The sequence below is a fragment of the Aulostomus chinensis genome, chromosome 22, assembly GCF_037954235.1.
Source record: "Aulostomus chinensis isolate RoL2024-O1b breed Wild chromosome 22, RoL_Achi_v1.0, whole genome shotgun sequence".
Lineage (NCBI taxonomy): Eukaryota > Metazoa > Chordata > Actinopteri > Syngnathiformes > Aulostomidae > Aulostomus > Aulostomus chinensis.
This window is the reverse complement of record NC_141341.1, coordinates 3,576,200-3,591,065: the sequence shown is the minus strand read 5'-3', so window position 1 is coordinate 3,591,065 and position 14,866 is coordinate 3,576,200. Positions and strand designations below refer to the sequence as shown.

The 14,866-nt window shown below is 45.5% G+C and overlaps 3 protein-coding genes across 7 annotated transcripts in view; 2 read left to right on the top strand and 1 right to left on the bottom strand.

The window, feature by feature from the left end:
- The first annotated feature begins 51 nt into the window (after nucleotides 1-51).
- Nucleotides 52-4,953, top strand: LOC147240406 (C-type lectin domain family 4 member E-like). Of its 2 annotated transcripts, XM_086194106.1 has the most exons (7): nucleotides 52-239; nucleotides 441-502; nucleotides 717-842; nucleotides 2,134-2,208; nucleotides 3,600-3,751; nucleotides 3,846-3,970; nucleotides 4,053-4,953. In XM_086194106.1, the coding sequence occupies exons 2-7, from the start codon at nucleotides 451-453 to the stop codon at nucleotides 4,246-4,248; spliced, it is 726 nt and encodes a 241-aa protein (XP_086050232.1). In that variant the 5' UTR covers nucleotides 52-239; nucleotides 441-450; the 3' UTR covers nucleotides 4,249-4,953. The 2 variants fall into 2 exon arrangements, with proteins under 2 accessions (XP_086050232.1, XP_086050233.1); XM_086194107.1 differs by lacking the exon at nucleotides 52-239 and having other exon boundaries at nucleotides 440-502.
- A 293-nt stretch (nucleotides 4,954-5,246) lies between these two features.
- LOC147240405 (hepatic lectin-like) lies at nucleotides 5,247-11,247 on the top strand. Its single transcript, XM_086192823.1, has 7 exons — nucleotides 5,247-5,439; nucleotides 5,641-5,702; nucleotides 5,917-6,042; nucleotides 7,336-7,410; nucleotides 8,689-8,834; nucleotides 9,455-9,579; nucleotides 9,667-11,247. Exons 2-7 carry the CDS (start codon nucleotides 5,651-5,653, stop codon nucleotides 9,833-9,835), a joined length of 693 nt encoding a protein of 230 aa, XP_086048949.1. The 5' UTR covers nucleotides 5,247-5,439; nucleotides 5,641-5,650; the 3' UTR covers nucleotides 9,836-11,247.
- Nucleotides 10,476-14,866, bottom strand: part of LOC147240404 (uncharacterized) — a 27,787-nt gene continuing 23,396 nt past the window's right edge. For 2 of the 4 annotated variants that reach the window (XM_086192822.1, XM_086192821.1), the window contains 10 exons: nucleotides 14,013-14,130; nucleotides 13,754-13,884; nucleotides 13,360-13,540; nucleotides 13,022-13,155; nucleotides 12,730-12,901; nucleotides 12,454-12,605; nucleotides 12,101-12,215; nucleotides 11,777-12,022; nucleotides 11,521-11,650; nucleotides 10,476-11,043 (listed from right to left, as the gene is read on the bottom strand). In XM_086192822.1, coding sequence (XP_086048948.1) covers nucleotides 10,869-11,043; nucleotides 11,521-11,650; nucleotides 11,777-12,022; nucleotides 12,101-12,215; nucleotides 12,454-12,605; nucleotides 12,730-12,901; nucleotides 13,022-13,155; nucleotides 13,360-13,540; nucleotides 13,754-13,884; nucleotides 14,013-14,130 — 1,554 coding nt within the window. In that variant the 3' untranslated portion in view covers nucleotides 10,476-10,868. Of the gene's footprint in view, nucleotides 11,044-11,520; nucleotides 11,651-11,776; nucleotides 12,023-12,100; nucleotides 12,216-12,453; nucleotides 12,606-12,729; nucleotides 12,902-13,021; nucleotides 13,156-13,359; nucleotides 13,541-13,753; nucleotides 13,885-14,012; nucleotides 14,131-14,866 lie in introns of those variants that run through there. The other 2 variants (XR_015111149.1, XR_015111150.1) reach the window with 2 other exon arrangements.

The window sequence follows — 14,866 nt, the reverse complement described above, 5'->3', positions numbered from 1 at the left end:
GCGAGTGATGAATTCTCACTACTTTATCAGCACTGGGGTGGATAAATGAAGCTGGTGATGGCGTACCAACTGTGAAACCCTCAGGCTCCTCCCCGCCTTTACGTCCGGCAGGGAAGTAGCTGTTTCTTCTTCAGAGGGTTCCAAAGCGGGTGCGGTGGAGTCGAATCAGTCTTGATGCGTCGCTGAACTTTGATGCCAACGTTAAAAATCATAAAGAAGAGCAGACAGAGAGACTGAAGGTGAGTGTTGATGCTCTTTGTGTGACCGCTGCCTTTTGATCGGGACGAATATCCATCGATGAATCCACGTCCACATCTAGAGACAGATGTGCAGACACGGACCGAACACTTCACTTGAACTGAAGAGGTTTTGGGGGGATTTTTCTAGCCTGAGTGTCACTGTGAGAATCAATTATTTGTTCTACACTTTCCTCACTTCAGACGCCGTGACATGGAAACTGAAGGAGCCAGTATGATGAACCAGCCCTCCATTCACAGCGAAGGTCATGACGGAGGGTGAAATGAGTCCGGGCTCCACTAGGAAGCCGCCAGGACCATCGTTAGCATTCTTATTGTTATCCTTTATTTTAATTAAGAGAACTTTTCAAGATGCAGTTACAGACAGAAGTTGGACAAGTTCTCTTTCTGTGGCCTGAATCTTTATCAGTTTCATCTGCAGCTTCTCTCACATTTCCGTCCCTTCCAAACGTTCAACAGTTGGAGATGATGCCTCCAAATGGCAAGCGGCGACACCTCGAGGGTCAAAGGTCGTGCGAGAGCGCGTGGCCCTGCTGGTTCTTGGCGCTCTCTTGGTAGCTGCCGCCATTGTTATCTACCGTCTCGGTAAATAACGTCCTGCTTTTACAAGTTTTACCTCAAAAACAATCGGACGGCTGACAGAATTGAGAAAACGTAGTTTCTTGGGTTGTTTTTCTTTTAGAATCGAAATTCCATCTCCGACATTTTCATTTTCAAAACACTGCCATTTATTGCTTTCTTTCAAAAACAACACCACACGGTTCATGCTAACGTGGAGACCAAGAAAACCCTGCAGAGGCTGAACGATTATGAAGCTACGAGGACCGACGGCTCAGGGATTTCTGTCTGATTCACAGCAAATGAACTGAGATCCTTCTGGTTTGCGGTCGCATCAAACTACAGATTTACTTGGGCACATATTTTTATAACTGATCGAGTCAGTAAAGTGAAGACAGGCTCTCTCATGCTGATTCTGGCTAACGCTGCTTCTATAAACCTTATTTAAGAATAGGATCAGGCAAACGCTCCATTTGGTTCACCTGGACAACCAAAAGGTTTTGGGATTTTCAATCTCAAACACGATCCTGCGTGGGTCCGTAGGGTTTGAAAGGCTAAAAAAACCCTTTCCTCTGCTAATGCTGGAGACAAAAACTAACCGGGCTCATACCTCTTTAGGTAAGACTGAACACCAAGCTTTTTCAAATTCCAGGCTCACATCGATATCTGTATTTTTTCTCTGCTATCACTCGGCTGTTTTCTTGCTTTGTCTCTCTTCCTGATCTTCTCTTGCAAACCTCCTTCGATTACATTTCATGCCACAAAAACTGCAGATAACTATCAGTGTCCCTCCTCCATCGGGCTGCGTGAGGTTCCGAATACACTAATTGAGCTTTGACAGCCGCACCAGTTTTCGGCTGCAGATCAAGGTTTGCTGTTGCTCAAGGGAGGACGTTTTTATTTCCTCTTGTTCAATTTATGATGTATAAAAGCACAAATTTGCATCAATATTTAGTGAAAATATAGCATTTTTTTGTTACATGACATTAAGAAACTGTTTCAAGATCTCAAACTTGTTGTGGTAACACTTTATTAGCATAAAAGTGATTTATTAACCTTAATAAGGCATTGTTCCTGTTTTGTTAACATTAATTACCAGCTAACCCTTAAACCTCACACATGAATCTACTGACGCTTACGAAGTCTTGATAGTTCATTAACAACCATCTTCTAAGAATCTATTACCTATTAATCAGTGAATGTTACCAAACTTCCACCGTAACTGTTAGCGCTACTGCTGGAAACTGGCCTGACATTTTCAGTGTAATCATGTTCATAAACTAAATCCAACCATCTCTCTTTTGTTTTTTTTGAACAGCTTTTGCAAACATGAAGGCAAATGAAAAACTCCAAACCCTGAGAGACGAGTGTGAACCTAAAAAAGGTTCTGCATGTAAGTTTGTCAAAATTCTCACTAAAGTTTGGTCTGAAAGAACGGTTCAAAAGACCCTTCATAGGAACAACATCTCAGAGTTTGTGTACCCAGTAGGGGGTACCAGGGCCCTGCCCAGGGGCCAGGCCCGGGGTAGCACCTGGTGGTCAGGCCTTAGCCCATGGGTTCCAGCCCAAAATGGTTACATGGACTTGTCCCTCCATGGACCCACCACCCGCAGGAGGAACTGGAAGGGCCCAGTGCATTGTGGTTTGGCTCGCAGACCAAGGCGGGGGCCTTAGCTGTCTGATCCCCAGACAAGGAAGCTGGCTTTTGGGACATGGAATGCTACCTCTCCAGTGGGGAAGGACCCGGAGCTGGTGGAAGGGGCTGAGCGTTTCGGGTCCGGAACCCAAGTCCTTGAGAGGGGTTGGACTCTCCTTCACTGGAATTGCTCTGGGTGAGAGACACAGGGCTGTGGTGGCCTTTTTGAAAGCCCCCAAACTTTCTGCTTGTACATTGAGGTTTACCCTGGTTTACCTCTTTAGGTAAGACTGAACACCAAGCTTTTTCAAATTCCAGGCTCACATCGATATCTGTATTTTTTCTCTGCTCCCACACCCTCTGGTGTGTTCAGAGGAAATGAAGTTGATTGTCAGGAATTCTGGTTTTTGATGAAGGGTCGCAGCCCCGTGATGGCTTCCACAGCTTTGAGCTGCTGTGATCAAATCCAACATTTTAGGTCGTTTTTGTTCTGACACCTAATTCCACCTGAGGCAAATGATTTCCTTTCCTCTGATAAAAGGACTGGAGCTCATTTTCTATCACTGACAATTGTCGTTTTCTTGTTTTGATAAAAACCACACAGCTTATGATAACATGGAGACCAAGAAGACCCTGCAGAGGCTGAATGCTGGCTATGAGGCTATGAGGACGAATGGCTCTGGTATCTCTTTCTTTGTATGTCAACGCTCTTCACTTTCCAACATAAAGCAAAGGCTGGAAGCGGCAGAGCTGCTCCAGTGTTGGCTGTCCGTCCGTCCCGTACTTGTCCATGTCTGCAGATTTATCACCAAGGAGCACCTGAGTCACACAAGCCTGATGCAGGCGTCTGTTTGGGAGGAGTGTGTTTGAGTGCAGTGGTGCAGTGGTCAGCACTGTCGCCTCACAGCAAGAAGGTTCCAGGTTTGTGCCCCGGCTGGAGCAGGAGTAGGCGTGGTTGTGAGTGTGAATGGCTGTCTGTCTGTATGTGTTGGCCCTGCGACGGACTGGTGACCCCGCCTCTCGCCACAAGGCTGCTGGGATACAACCCTTAATCGGACAAGCGGAAGAAAACGGATGGATGTTGCTGCTGATCAAGGATCCACACTTCAGTCCTCTTCCTGACTCAAGTCTCTCTGATCTCCTCAAAGGTGACGCCCGTCGGCGATGTGAGGACCTCTGGGTGAAGCGTGGGACAAAGTGCTACTATTTCTCCCTCTCTTCCCTCTCTTGGGGGAACAGTCAGAGACTGTGTAGAGACAACGGAGGAGACCTGGTAAAGATCAACAGCAGGGTTGAGCAGGTAGAACCCCGGAGCAGGCCCACGTGGAGCACGCAGACTTTTCTCTGCACAGAAATCATGTTATAGATAACAACTGATGACTTCTCCTCTTCAGACATTCCTGGAGACAGCGTTGAGAGGAGAGATGAAGCATGCAGAGGACAAGTTCTGGATCGGACTGACAGACTCACAGGACGAGGGCGAATGGCTTTGGGTGGACGGCTCACCTCTGAACCCAAGGTTCCATTGTTGTGAATGCAACGTGTTTTTTCACCACTTCATGCATCAGAGTTTCACTGAACCAGTTCTCTCTGTCTCTTAGTTTGTCTTTTTGGAACCCAAATGAGCCGGACAATTGGATGGAGGGAGGTCCTGAGGGAGAGGACTGTGTGAGGATGGGAGAGAAAGATGGAGCCCATGACCTGAAATGCTGGTTTGATAAATCCTGTGAGGAGCCTCACAAATTCATCTGTGAGAAAGAAGCTGCAACATTACCTTGTTCATGTCCGCAGCCCTGAGGAGTTTCTCTTGTTCCAGTTACACACTGGTTTTCGTTACGTCAGAGCAGAATAACCAGTTTAAGGAGAAGTCCATCCTGTACGTGTCCATAAACGCTGGTGTGTACGGAGCCCTGGAGGGGACACACAGATGGGAAAAGAGGTGGGGACATCTTTTTATTCCCACTTTGAGGCCATGAAATAAACTGCAACTTTTCCCTTCAATTGAGTAAATTTAAACATAAAAACAAAAACCCTCAAGTAACTGGACTGAGTGGAAGCGTGATACCTTTCAGCCTCAGATCAGCCAGATCGACAGAACCCAGTAAAGTGAGGGAACAAATTACAGCGTGTGGCCTCAAAACACGTTCTTTTCTTGCTGTCGTCCTTCCAGGACTCTGTAGAACCAAAATAAACTGAATTTACTCACCTTTATTTTTCCATCTCTTCTTTACTCATGATATTTGTCCGGTAACTGAAGATGCTGGGTGTGCACAAGTTCCAAAAAAAAAACCTGATAAAATGGAAGCAATCAGACCAAAGGACAAGAGAGGATTTGGATAAAACTCTGATAAAATAAAGGTTGCATCAGTGAGGAAGTTCAAGATGATGGGTCTCTAAAAACAACAACAACAAAAAAAGAGGATAAAATAAGGAACGGTTGTGACGGAGAAGCAGAAGAGGGAAGAGAAGGCCTCCGCCTCGATGTGGTCACCATTTATCATCCTGGACGACAGAAGCTGTTCTCCTCAAAGCTTGATGACTCAACATCGTTTTTGATCCGAATCAAAATGTTCTAATAAAGTCAGCAACCTTCAAGATGACGCCTCTTCTCCATCTTTTGCACAGGAAGTTGATTTTTCTCATGTGAGAGAGGAAACTGTGGTGAAGTCACTCACTGAACCGCATGAACCTAAGGCCGGTTTGTTCATGTCATGGTCAGTGAGACGTTCACTTCCTGTTCTTAAAAGAAGCGAGTGATGAATTCTCACTACTTTATCAGCACTGGGGTGGATAAATGAAGCTGGTGATGGCGTACCAACTGTGAAACCCTCAGGCTCCTCCCCGCCTTTACGTCCGGCAGGGAAGTAGCTGTTTCTTCTTCAGAGGGTTCCAAAGCGGGTGCGGTGGAGTCGAATCAGTCTTGATGCGTCGCTGAACTTTGATGCCAACGTTAAAAATCATAAAGAAGAGCAGACAGAGAGACTGAAGGTGAGTGTTGATGCTCTTTGTGTGACCGCTGCCTTTTGATCGGGACGAATATCCATCGATGAATCCACGTCCACATCTAGAGACAGATGTGCAGACACGGACCGAACACTTCACTTGAACTGAAGAGGTTTTGGGGGGATTTTTCTAGCCTGAGTGTCACTGTGAGAATCAATTATTTGTTCTACACTTTCCTCACTTCAGACGCCGTGACATGGAAACTGAAGGAGCCAGTATGATGAACCAGCCCTCCATTCACAGCGAAGGTCATGACGGAGGGTGAAATGAGTCCGGGCTCCACTAGGAAGCCGCCAGGACCATCGTTAGCATTCTTATTGTTATCCTTTATTTTAATTAAGAGAACTTTTCAAGATGCAGTTACAGACAGAAGTTGGACAAGTTCTCTTTCTGTGGCCTGAATCTTTATCAGTTTCATCTGCAGCTTCTCTCACATTTCCGTCCCTTCCAAACGTTCAACAGTTGGAGATGATGCCTCCAAATGGCAAGCGGCGACACCTCGAGGGTCAAAGGTCGTGCGAGAGCGCGTGGCCCTGCTGGTTCTTGGCGCTCTCTTGGTAGCTGCCGCCATTGTTATCTACCGTCTCGGTAAATAACGTCCTGCTTTTACAAGTTTTACCTCAAAAACAATCGGACGGCTGACAGAATTGAGAAAACGTAGTTTCTTGGGTTGTTTTTCTTTTAGAATCGAAATTCCATCTCCGACATTTTCATTTTCAAAACACTGCCATTTATTGCTTTCTTTCAAAAACAACACCACACGGTTCATGCTAACGTGGAGACCAAGAAAACCCTGCAGAGGCTGAACGATTATGAAGCTACGAGGACCGACGGCTCAGGGATTTCTGTCTGATTCACGGCAAATGAACTGAGATCCTTCTGGTTTGCGGTCGCATCAAACTACAGATTTACTTGGGCACATATTTTTATAACTGATCGAGTCAGTAAAGTGAAGACAGGCTCTCTCATGCTGATTCTGGCTAACGCTGCTTCTATAAACCTTATTTAAGAATAGGATCAGGCAAACGCTCCATTTGGTTCACCTGGACAACCAAAAGGTTTTGGGATTTTCAATCTCAAACACGATCCTGCGTGGGTCCGTAGGGTTTGAAAGGCTAAAAAAACCCTTTCCTCTGCTAATGCTGGAGACAAAAACTAACCGGGCTCATACCTCTTTAGGTAAGACTGAACACCAAGCTTTTTCAAATTCCAGGCTCACATCGATATCTGTATTTTTTCTCTGCTATCACTCGGCTGTTTTCTTGCTTTGTCTCTCTTCCTGATCTTCTCTTGCAAACCTCCTTCGATTACATTTCATGCCACAAAAACTGCAGATAACTATCAGTGTCCCTCCTCCATCGGGCTGCGTGAGGTTCCGAATACACTAATTGAGCTTTGACAGCCGCACCAGTTTTCGGCTGCAGATCAAGGTTTGCTGTTGCTCAAGGGAGGACGTTTTTATTTCCTCTCTTGTTCAATTTATGATGTATAAAAGCACAAATTTGCATCAATATTTAGTGAAAATATAGCATTTTTTTGTTACATGACATTAAGAAACTGTTTCAAGATCTCAAACTTGTTGTGGTAACACTTTATTAGCATAAAAGTGATTTATTAACCTTAATAAGGCATTGTTCCTGTTTTGTTAACATTAATTACCAGCTAACCCTTAAACCTCACACATGAATCTACTGACGCTTACGAAGTCTTGATAGTTCATTAACAACCATCTTCTAAGAATCTATTACCTATTAATCAGTGAATGTTACCAAACTTCCACCGTAACTGTTAGCGCTACTGCTGGAAACTGGCCTGACATTTTCAGAGTAATCATGTTCATAAACTAAATCCAACCATCTCTCTTTTGTTTTTTTTGAACAGCTTTTGCAAACATGAAGGCAAATGAAAAACTCCAAACCCTGAGAGACGAGTGTGAACCTAAAAAAGGTTCTGCATGTAAGTTTGTCAAAATTCTCACTAAAGTTTGGTCTGAAAGAACGGTTCAAAAGACCCTTCATAGGAACAACATCTCAGAGTTTGTGTACCCAGTAGGGGGTACCAGGGCCCTGCCCAGGGGCCAGGCCCGGGGTAGCACCTGGTGGTCAGGCCTTAGCCCATGGGTTCCAGCCCAAAATGGTTACATGGACTTGTCCCTCCATGGACCCACCACCCGCAGGAGGAACTGGAAGGGCCCAGTGCATTGTGGTTTGGCTTGCAGACCAAGGCGGGGGCCTTAGCTGTCTGATCCCCAGACAAGGAAGCTGGCTTTTGGGACATGGAATGCTACCTCTCCAGTGGGGAAGGACCCGGAGCTGGTGGAAGGGGTTGAGCGTTTCGGGTCCGGAACCCAAGTCCTTGAGAGGGGTTGGACTCTCCTTCACTGGAATTGCTCTGGGTGAGAGACACAGGGCTGTGGTGGCCTTTTTGAAAGCCCCCAAACTTTCTGCTTGTACATTGAGGTTTACCCTGGTGGACGAAAGGGTTTATTCCCTGCTCTGTCGGGTCGTGGAACGGGTCCTGACTGTCGTCTGCGCTTATGCGCCAAACAGCAGTTCAGAATACCAACTGTTTTTGGAGTCCCTGGGAAGGGTGCTGGGATCACTCCTCAGCCTCCCTGGAAAGGTCTACGCCAGGGTGCTGGAGAGGAGGGTCAGGGCGATAGTCGAACGTCAGATTGAGAAGAAGCAATGTGGTTTTCGTCCCAGCCATGGAACCGTGGATCACCTCGTCACCCTTGCTAGGGTGCTGGAGGGGGCGTGGGAGTTTGCCCAACCAGTCCACATGTGCTTTGTGGATTTGGAGAAGGCTTATGACCGTGTTCCCAGGAGCACCCTGTGGGTGGTACTCCAGGAGTATGGGGTGGATGGCCCCTAGCAAAGGGCCGTTCAGTCTTTCTACCGGAGGAGTGAGAGTCTGGGGAGAGGACAGGGTTGGGCTTCCTTGCTGAGGCTGCTGCCCCCGCGGCCCAGACCAACCGACAACGACGAGTTTAGTTTGAATCTTTATGAACTGTCTTTAGTTTAATTTCAATCACTGATAGCTGATGTTGTTTCAGTTCATTTTCCTTCAGCATTTCTGCTTTTACGTGTGTGCTTCTTAGGCACTGGATTATCCACATCAGTACAAACAAGCACATGATGGATTTTGGCATTTGCATGTAGTGGGTTGACATTTTTAAAGTAGAGACGGATTTCTTAAACCTGGCTGATGTCTTTTTTTTGTATCTCCTCTAAGTCTACCCGTCCTGTGAAAAACACTGGAATGCTTACGGAGACAAGTGCTACTTTTTCTCCTTCCTTTTTGCAAACTGGAATAAGAGCCGGGAATTTTGTCAAAGTCAAGGAGGAGACCTGGTCAAGATTGAGAGCAGGGACAAGCAGGTACAAGACACCCACTTTGTTCTCGCATATTCTTTCATATGGTACATGCTCTTTCAGCAGTTTCACAAATCTAAAATCCTCCAAATTCATTTGGCAAATGCTTTTGTCCAAAGCAACATACAATACAAGCAAGAATTTAGACTGGAGGGAAAAAAAACTTAGTAAGCACGACAAAGTGCTTCAAGTTTGGTTGGGGGCAGGTGCTGCCATCTAGTGACAGAAAAGTGCCAGTTTTGTTTTATTTTTTCTTAATATAATTTAACCCCAACTAACCACTACCAGTAATTCAACATCAACAGCATCTTTCAACATTCAACACATTCAATATTCAACATCGTCAGTGCTGAGTGTTCACTAAGAGCCGGGTCTCAGACCTCCTGACTCGTTCTGGCCCTGAGGACAAAGGGGAGAAGGGTCAGGTTTAAGTGCCTCGGTGTTCCCTGAAAAGTGGAGTCTTCAAATGTCTCTTCAAAGTAGAGAGGGACTGTGCGGATCGTATGGAGTTGGGTTGTTCATTCCACCATTTTGGAACAACAGAGGAGAAGAGTCCAGCTCCAGATTTAGAGCCATCCTGGGCTGGGAGACAAGGTTAAATACTATTTTTTTTTCCCCCTCCTCAGAAATTCTTGGAAAATATGTTGCGAGCGCAAATGAGAAATGGACAGGACAAATTCTGGATCGGACTGACAGACTCAGACAAGGAGGGAGAATTTTTCTGGGTGGATGGTTCACCACTGAATGAAAGGTTCCATTGTCTTGAATGTGATTGTTTTCTCCATTTTATAATGTGGCTGCTTTGGTGAATCGGTTCTTTTTGTTCACTGTCTCTTAGTTTGTCATTCTGGAGCAACCATGAGCCAGACGATTGGAAAACTGAAAACCCCAATGGGGAAGACTGTGTGAGGATGGGAAACCATGCAGAATACACCCTGGACTGTTGGTTTGACAGATCCTGTGACATTCCTCACCGAAGTATTTGTGAGAAACCCATGGGAAACTGACGTTTCTCAAGCAATCAGAACTCCACAGGTTTTCCCCAGATGATGTTTTGGCTATCATGTATTTTCTTATACTTTTTAATTTCCTGTGTTCACATAAAAAATATATATATATTCAATTACAAGACCTGAAACTACCTTCATTTACCTTCAATTCTGTTTACAGTGTGTTGACAATGGTTGGACACCACCACCTTTGTGCTCTCGGAGATGAACAAAGTCTTCATTGATGAGTTCGCTGAGTCTAACTATTGTAGTTGTAGCAGTATTTCGCATGTGTCAAAGTGATTGCAGAGTACTGATCATTCAACAGGATAAAGACGACTACAGAGGTACAGGTATCAGTCGGACTTTTCAAAAGTTACACGTGGAGTGCCACAGGGTTCTGTTCTTGGACCATTACTGTTCATTTTGTATCAGGGTAAAGGACACAGTCATTGAGATTGTGTAAGCAGACATTTTAAGTTATTATTGAAAGCATTTCTCAAATTTAGACCAGGGGGTACAAACTGCGCTTGACTCATTCCCATTCCTAGCGTTCTGCTCATGGTACTCACATGCTGCTTTTTTTTTTTTGCTTTTTTTTTAAAGAAATATTCATCCTGATGTTGTGAAAACAAAAAGGTACAGCGATGATTACTTTTCTGTGTTTTTATTTATAAACATAAAAAACCCACAAAAGCAGAGTATACAAAAACGTAAAAAGATGTGTAAAAACTGGCAATTTTTTTCTTTCCTCAGTTTCTTTCACTCTTCAAGGTGTAAATACAACTAAACTGCGGCAAACACACTTTCAAAACTGATGCAGTTTGATGACTGCTGGTAAATTTTCAGTTCACTTGATCCGATTCATGAAGCCTGGCTGTCATTTATAGAATTTTAGGACTTGGAGGTCCAACTCGCTTTGATGGAAAGTAATTCTCTTGTGTTTTCACGCAAAAAAAAAATCTCAACAGAACTTGACATACACGAATGTCCATTGTGCCCTACCCGTCCTTCATGATCCTCGGGAGTCTGGGTCTTCTTCTACCTGCTGCTACTCGCCTCTTCTTTCCTCCTCCAGCTCTTGGATGGAGAGGATTCGTACAAGCATGGCCTCCAGGGTGCTGTCTTCCAGAGGTGTGGAGCAGAACCACAGACAGCTGAAGGGAGCGCAGCTGCGATTTGGTTCGAGGTAGAAGACGCTGCTGCTCCGCCTCACCGAATCTGAACTGGGTTGTGAGGCATGATCATTTTATATGGTTTAGACAGGTGGTTTAGACAGCACAGTACAAGCTACAACTCTGACATTACATGTGATGATATACTGTATGATATTTTGTCATAAAAATATTGATAACAACAACTTCAAATGGCTGTATGCAAGATTTTCAGCAAAATACGAAACATCATTCAAAAATATAAAAAAACATAAACACGGCTCGCTCAGGTGGTCGAGTGGTTAGAGCTTATGTCACAAACGCAGCTGACCCTGGTTTGAATCCCGGCTAGAGGTCCTTTGCTGCATGTCACCCCCCCCCCCCCCCCAATCTCTCTCCCTTGTTTCCTGTCTGTCTCCTGGTAAATAAAGGCATCCATGCAAAAAAAACTCTGACAAAAAATTGACACTTTACATTCTGCATTCACTATTCACTGACTTCAAAATCCCACATCAGATCACATGACAGCTCAACTCAACGAAAACTCACCACTTGGAGAGGTAGAACTCATAGAGCCGGACCGGACAGCGGAGGGGGTTCTCAGCGTTCTCCATCATCTCCCGGATCTCCTCATCACGCTCGCTTTTCCTCTGCATCTTCGCTGGAACGTCATCTACATCTGAAGGGCACACACCAACATGGGCGGGACAATTCTAACCCAAGATGTTTTAAGTATAAAAATATTGTATCGATATCAAAACCAAGTGTAAGAGAAACGGGTAGTTTAAAAAAAAAAAGGGGGTACCTGGTTCTGCCTCATTCATGGAGATCCGTGGGTAAAAGCTCAGGAAGGCAGTCTTGACGTTCTGGATGGTTCTGTGACAGATCTTGAGGTTGGCGAAAGTCAGCTGGCGATGCTGCTCCACTGTGGTGAAGCGGAAGAACTTGCAGCAGTGGAAGAGCAGAGTGTTGAGGAGGACGATGGGCGAGTACGCCCCCAGCTGCTTACACTCCCAGAGGAACTCCTCCTCCACACAGGACCGGATATGACCTGCAGACGGAAACCAGAATCTCAAAACTGCTCGACAAGACAAACCAGGCCAATAACCTGCAGGATGGATCGACTGACCTCTGGCTGTGAGTGAGGGTCTGAAGCCTTTCAGCATCTTGGTGAACTCAGACGAGAACTTGCTGTAGATGACGTCGCTGAAGATGTTCTCCATTCGGCCGTTCTCAAACAGATACTACAGAGACGGAAAAAACAGCAGTGACACAAGACAAACAGAAAAAAGATACTCGGCCATTTCTAGGGGCGTCAGCCTCAGAACCCTGGGATTTAAAGTAGTAGCAGTAGTAGTTTATGTAATCATGTTTTAATGCTGTTACACTTGTTTTGTGTTTTATTTCAAACCACACGATGCAGAATTACATTTTTTAACTGCAAGTCGAGATAGAGATCAAGTAAATTGTTGGTCATCTTGCCTGTTGTATGCACAGACAGAGGAAGAACACAGTGTCGGGGGTGTACGGTTCCCCACCGGGCCGTTTCACCTCACGGATGAAGCTACAGAGACCGTCAGTCAGCTCAGCCGCCGGGCAGCAGAGAAAGTCCTCCTTTAACGCAGCGCCGTGTGCTAACGGGTGAAAGGAATGAGATAGAGATGGATGAGATCGACAGGCAGACATATAAATCATGTTTGTCATTTTCTGAAAATCAATTATTGAAAAAAAAAAAGGAACAAAGGCAGGAAAACCTACAGGAGACGAAGTCCAGGTGGGTTTGTGACTTCCGCCACTCTGTCCATCTCCTCCAGGCATCGATGCCGTACTGACTCTTCAGTTTGAGGCGCTTCTGAGACGCAGGCTTTGAAGTTTTTCTTTGAGCGGTTTCCCTCGTAGCCGACTTAGCTACCGTTCGCTGCTTGATGCCCTTAAATAAGAAGAGAGACAGAATTACGCCCCTTCGAATCGGAAATCTCGATCTTAAATTTCTCTCTGCCAGTATGATCTGATTCACAGTGCTTTTCGGAGCAAGTTTCCCAGCTGTTACCTTGCTCTTGTTATGGATTTTCTCCACAGGCTGCTGTGAAGGTGGCGGGGTCAGTGCAGTCCTCTGGCAGCGCTCCGTCATCTCAGGAGGAGGAGGAGCTGGAGGGGTTTCAGGCTGACTTTCTGACCTGCATTCTGGCGTGTCAGAACGAGAGCGAAAGTCACCTGTGGATGTTACGTAGAGCCTTGATCCCTACAGATATCTACCCCCCCATCAACCAATCAGTTGGTAGGTTGAATTTCAGTCAGTCAAGATTTTCTTCGGTTCACTACGGCCTTCGTCATAAGTGCAAGTAATTCATGAAATGATTTAACCTTTCACGGCATGATAACCCTCACTTTCTACTTCTGTCTCATCTTTTTCCTGCTGCACGTCTTCGCTCTCGTCCTGCTTCTCCTCCAGCTCTGACCCAGAACTGAGCTCTCCGCTGAAGGAGTCTGCGGGACTTCCCTCCTTCCATGTTCCTACGGGAACCTCAGGGGTGTCGGGAGTCGCGGGGAGGAACATGGGCACAGGCAGCTGAGGAAGGCAGAGTTGAGGAGGGTCAGAGACTGTAACAATCTGATGGAAGCACCGTCATCGCACACACATTGAAATAACGGAGTGATTATTTTACTGGCTGTCCGTCCATCGCATACTTCCTTTTCATACAATATCGCCTTTGGAAACGGAAGCGGAAACGCCTTTGGCACAAACCTCCACTGGGACTCGAGGATGTGGTGCTTTACATACCGGTAAGGGCAGGCCAAGGGGACTGGGGGTGTATTTGCTGTACAGGTTCATAGGAACAGGAACATACACCGGCACTGGAACTGGAAGCGGCATTGGCACTCGCACAACTGTGACTTCAGGCGCAATGTAGTCTTAACAAAACAGAGAATGAAAACATGGAATCAGAGGCGCAGAGAAAGACTCCTTGTGTTTGCCACGCAGCCTCTGTGTCACCCGTCTGTATGCAGAGGGTTTAGTTGTACCTGGACGGCAGCTTTACCTGTCTGAGCCATTGTGTTGGACGTCTGTACTGAACAGGAGACTCCTTTGTTGTGGACTAACGGCGTACAAAGCATGGACTTGTTCTTCAGTTCCTTGGGGATTGTTTGGGTACTGACCTGATGAACAGACAAATAATACTTTTAAATTAATCAAACATTTCATTATTTGAACTTTGATCAATCACTTTATTTTTCGGGGTTTCCGCTTTAATTTTTCGACGATTGCTTGAATTACATGACCAACACTTCAAATCCTACAAGAGATCATTTTTGCAGGCAGCAAATCCTCATCTTTGGCACTAAAATAAATAAATAATAATAATAATAATAATAATAATAATAATAATAATGATGATAATGATAATGAAAGCTGCTGCCAGGAATGTGCCTGATAGCACTTTGACTCCGTTTATACGGACGGAATCATTCAGACATGCATGAGACAACAATCTGAGTGGGACACTTTTGCGTCTTTTCTGATGACCTTCACCTCAGTGAGGTCCTTCAAAGTGTTCTGATCTCAGTTCTGCTACAGAACTGAGATCAGAACACTTTTGTTTCTCTGCACAATGAAGTTTTACAGGAGTTTTCAAAGCTCCACCCTCGACAACCCGTCTTACAAACTCAGCTCCCGGCTCATTTTTCCGCGTATTCAGCGGGCAAACAGTCCAAATATACGCCGGCAGCAACATGGCAGGAAAGCTTTCAACTCGTCTGAACGCCTGACAAGAGTTACTGTTTTTGGAGGAAGGCTAACAGTCAGATCACCGCCGTCTGAGTCAACACAGTCGGTGATGGTAACTTCTGAGATCGTGTGTGGAAGCGGGACACTTGATACGAGCGTTACCAGCTG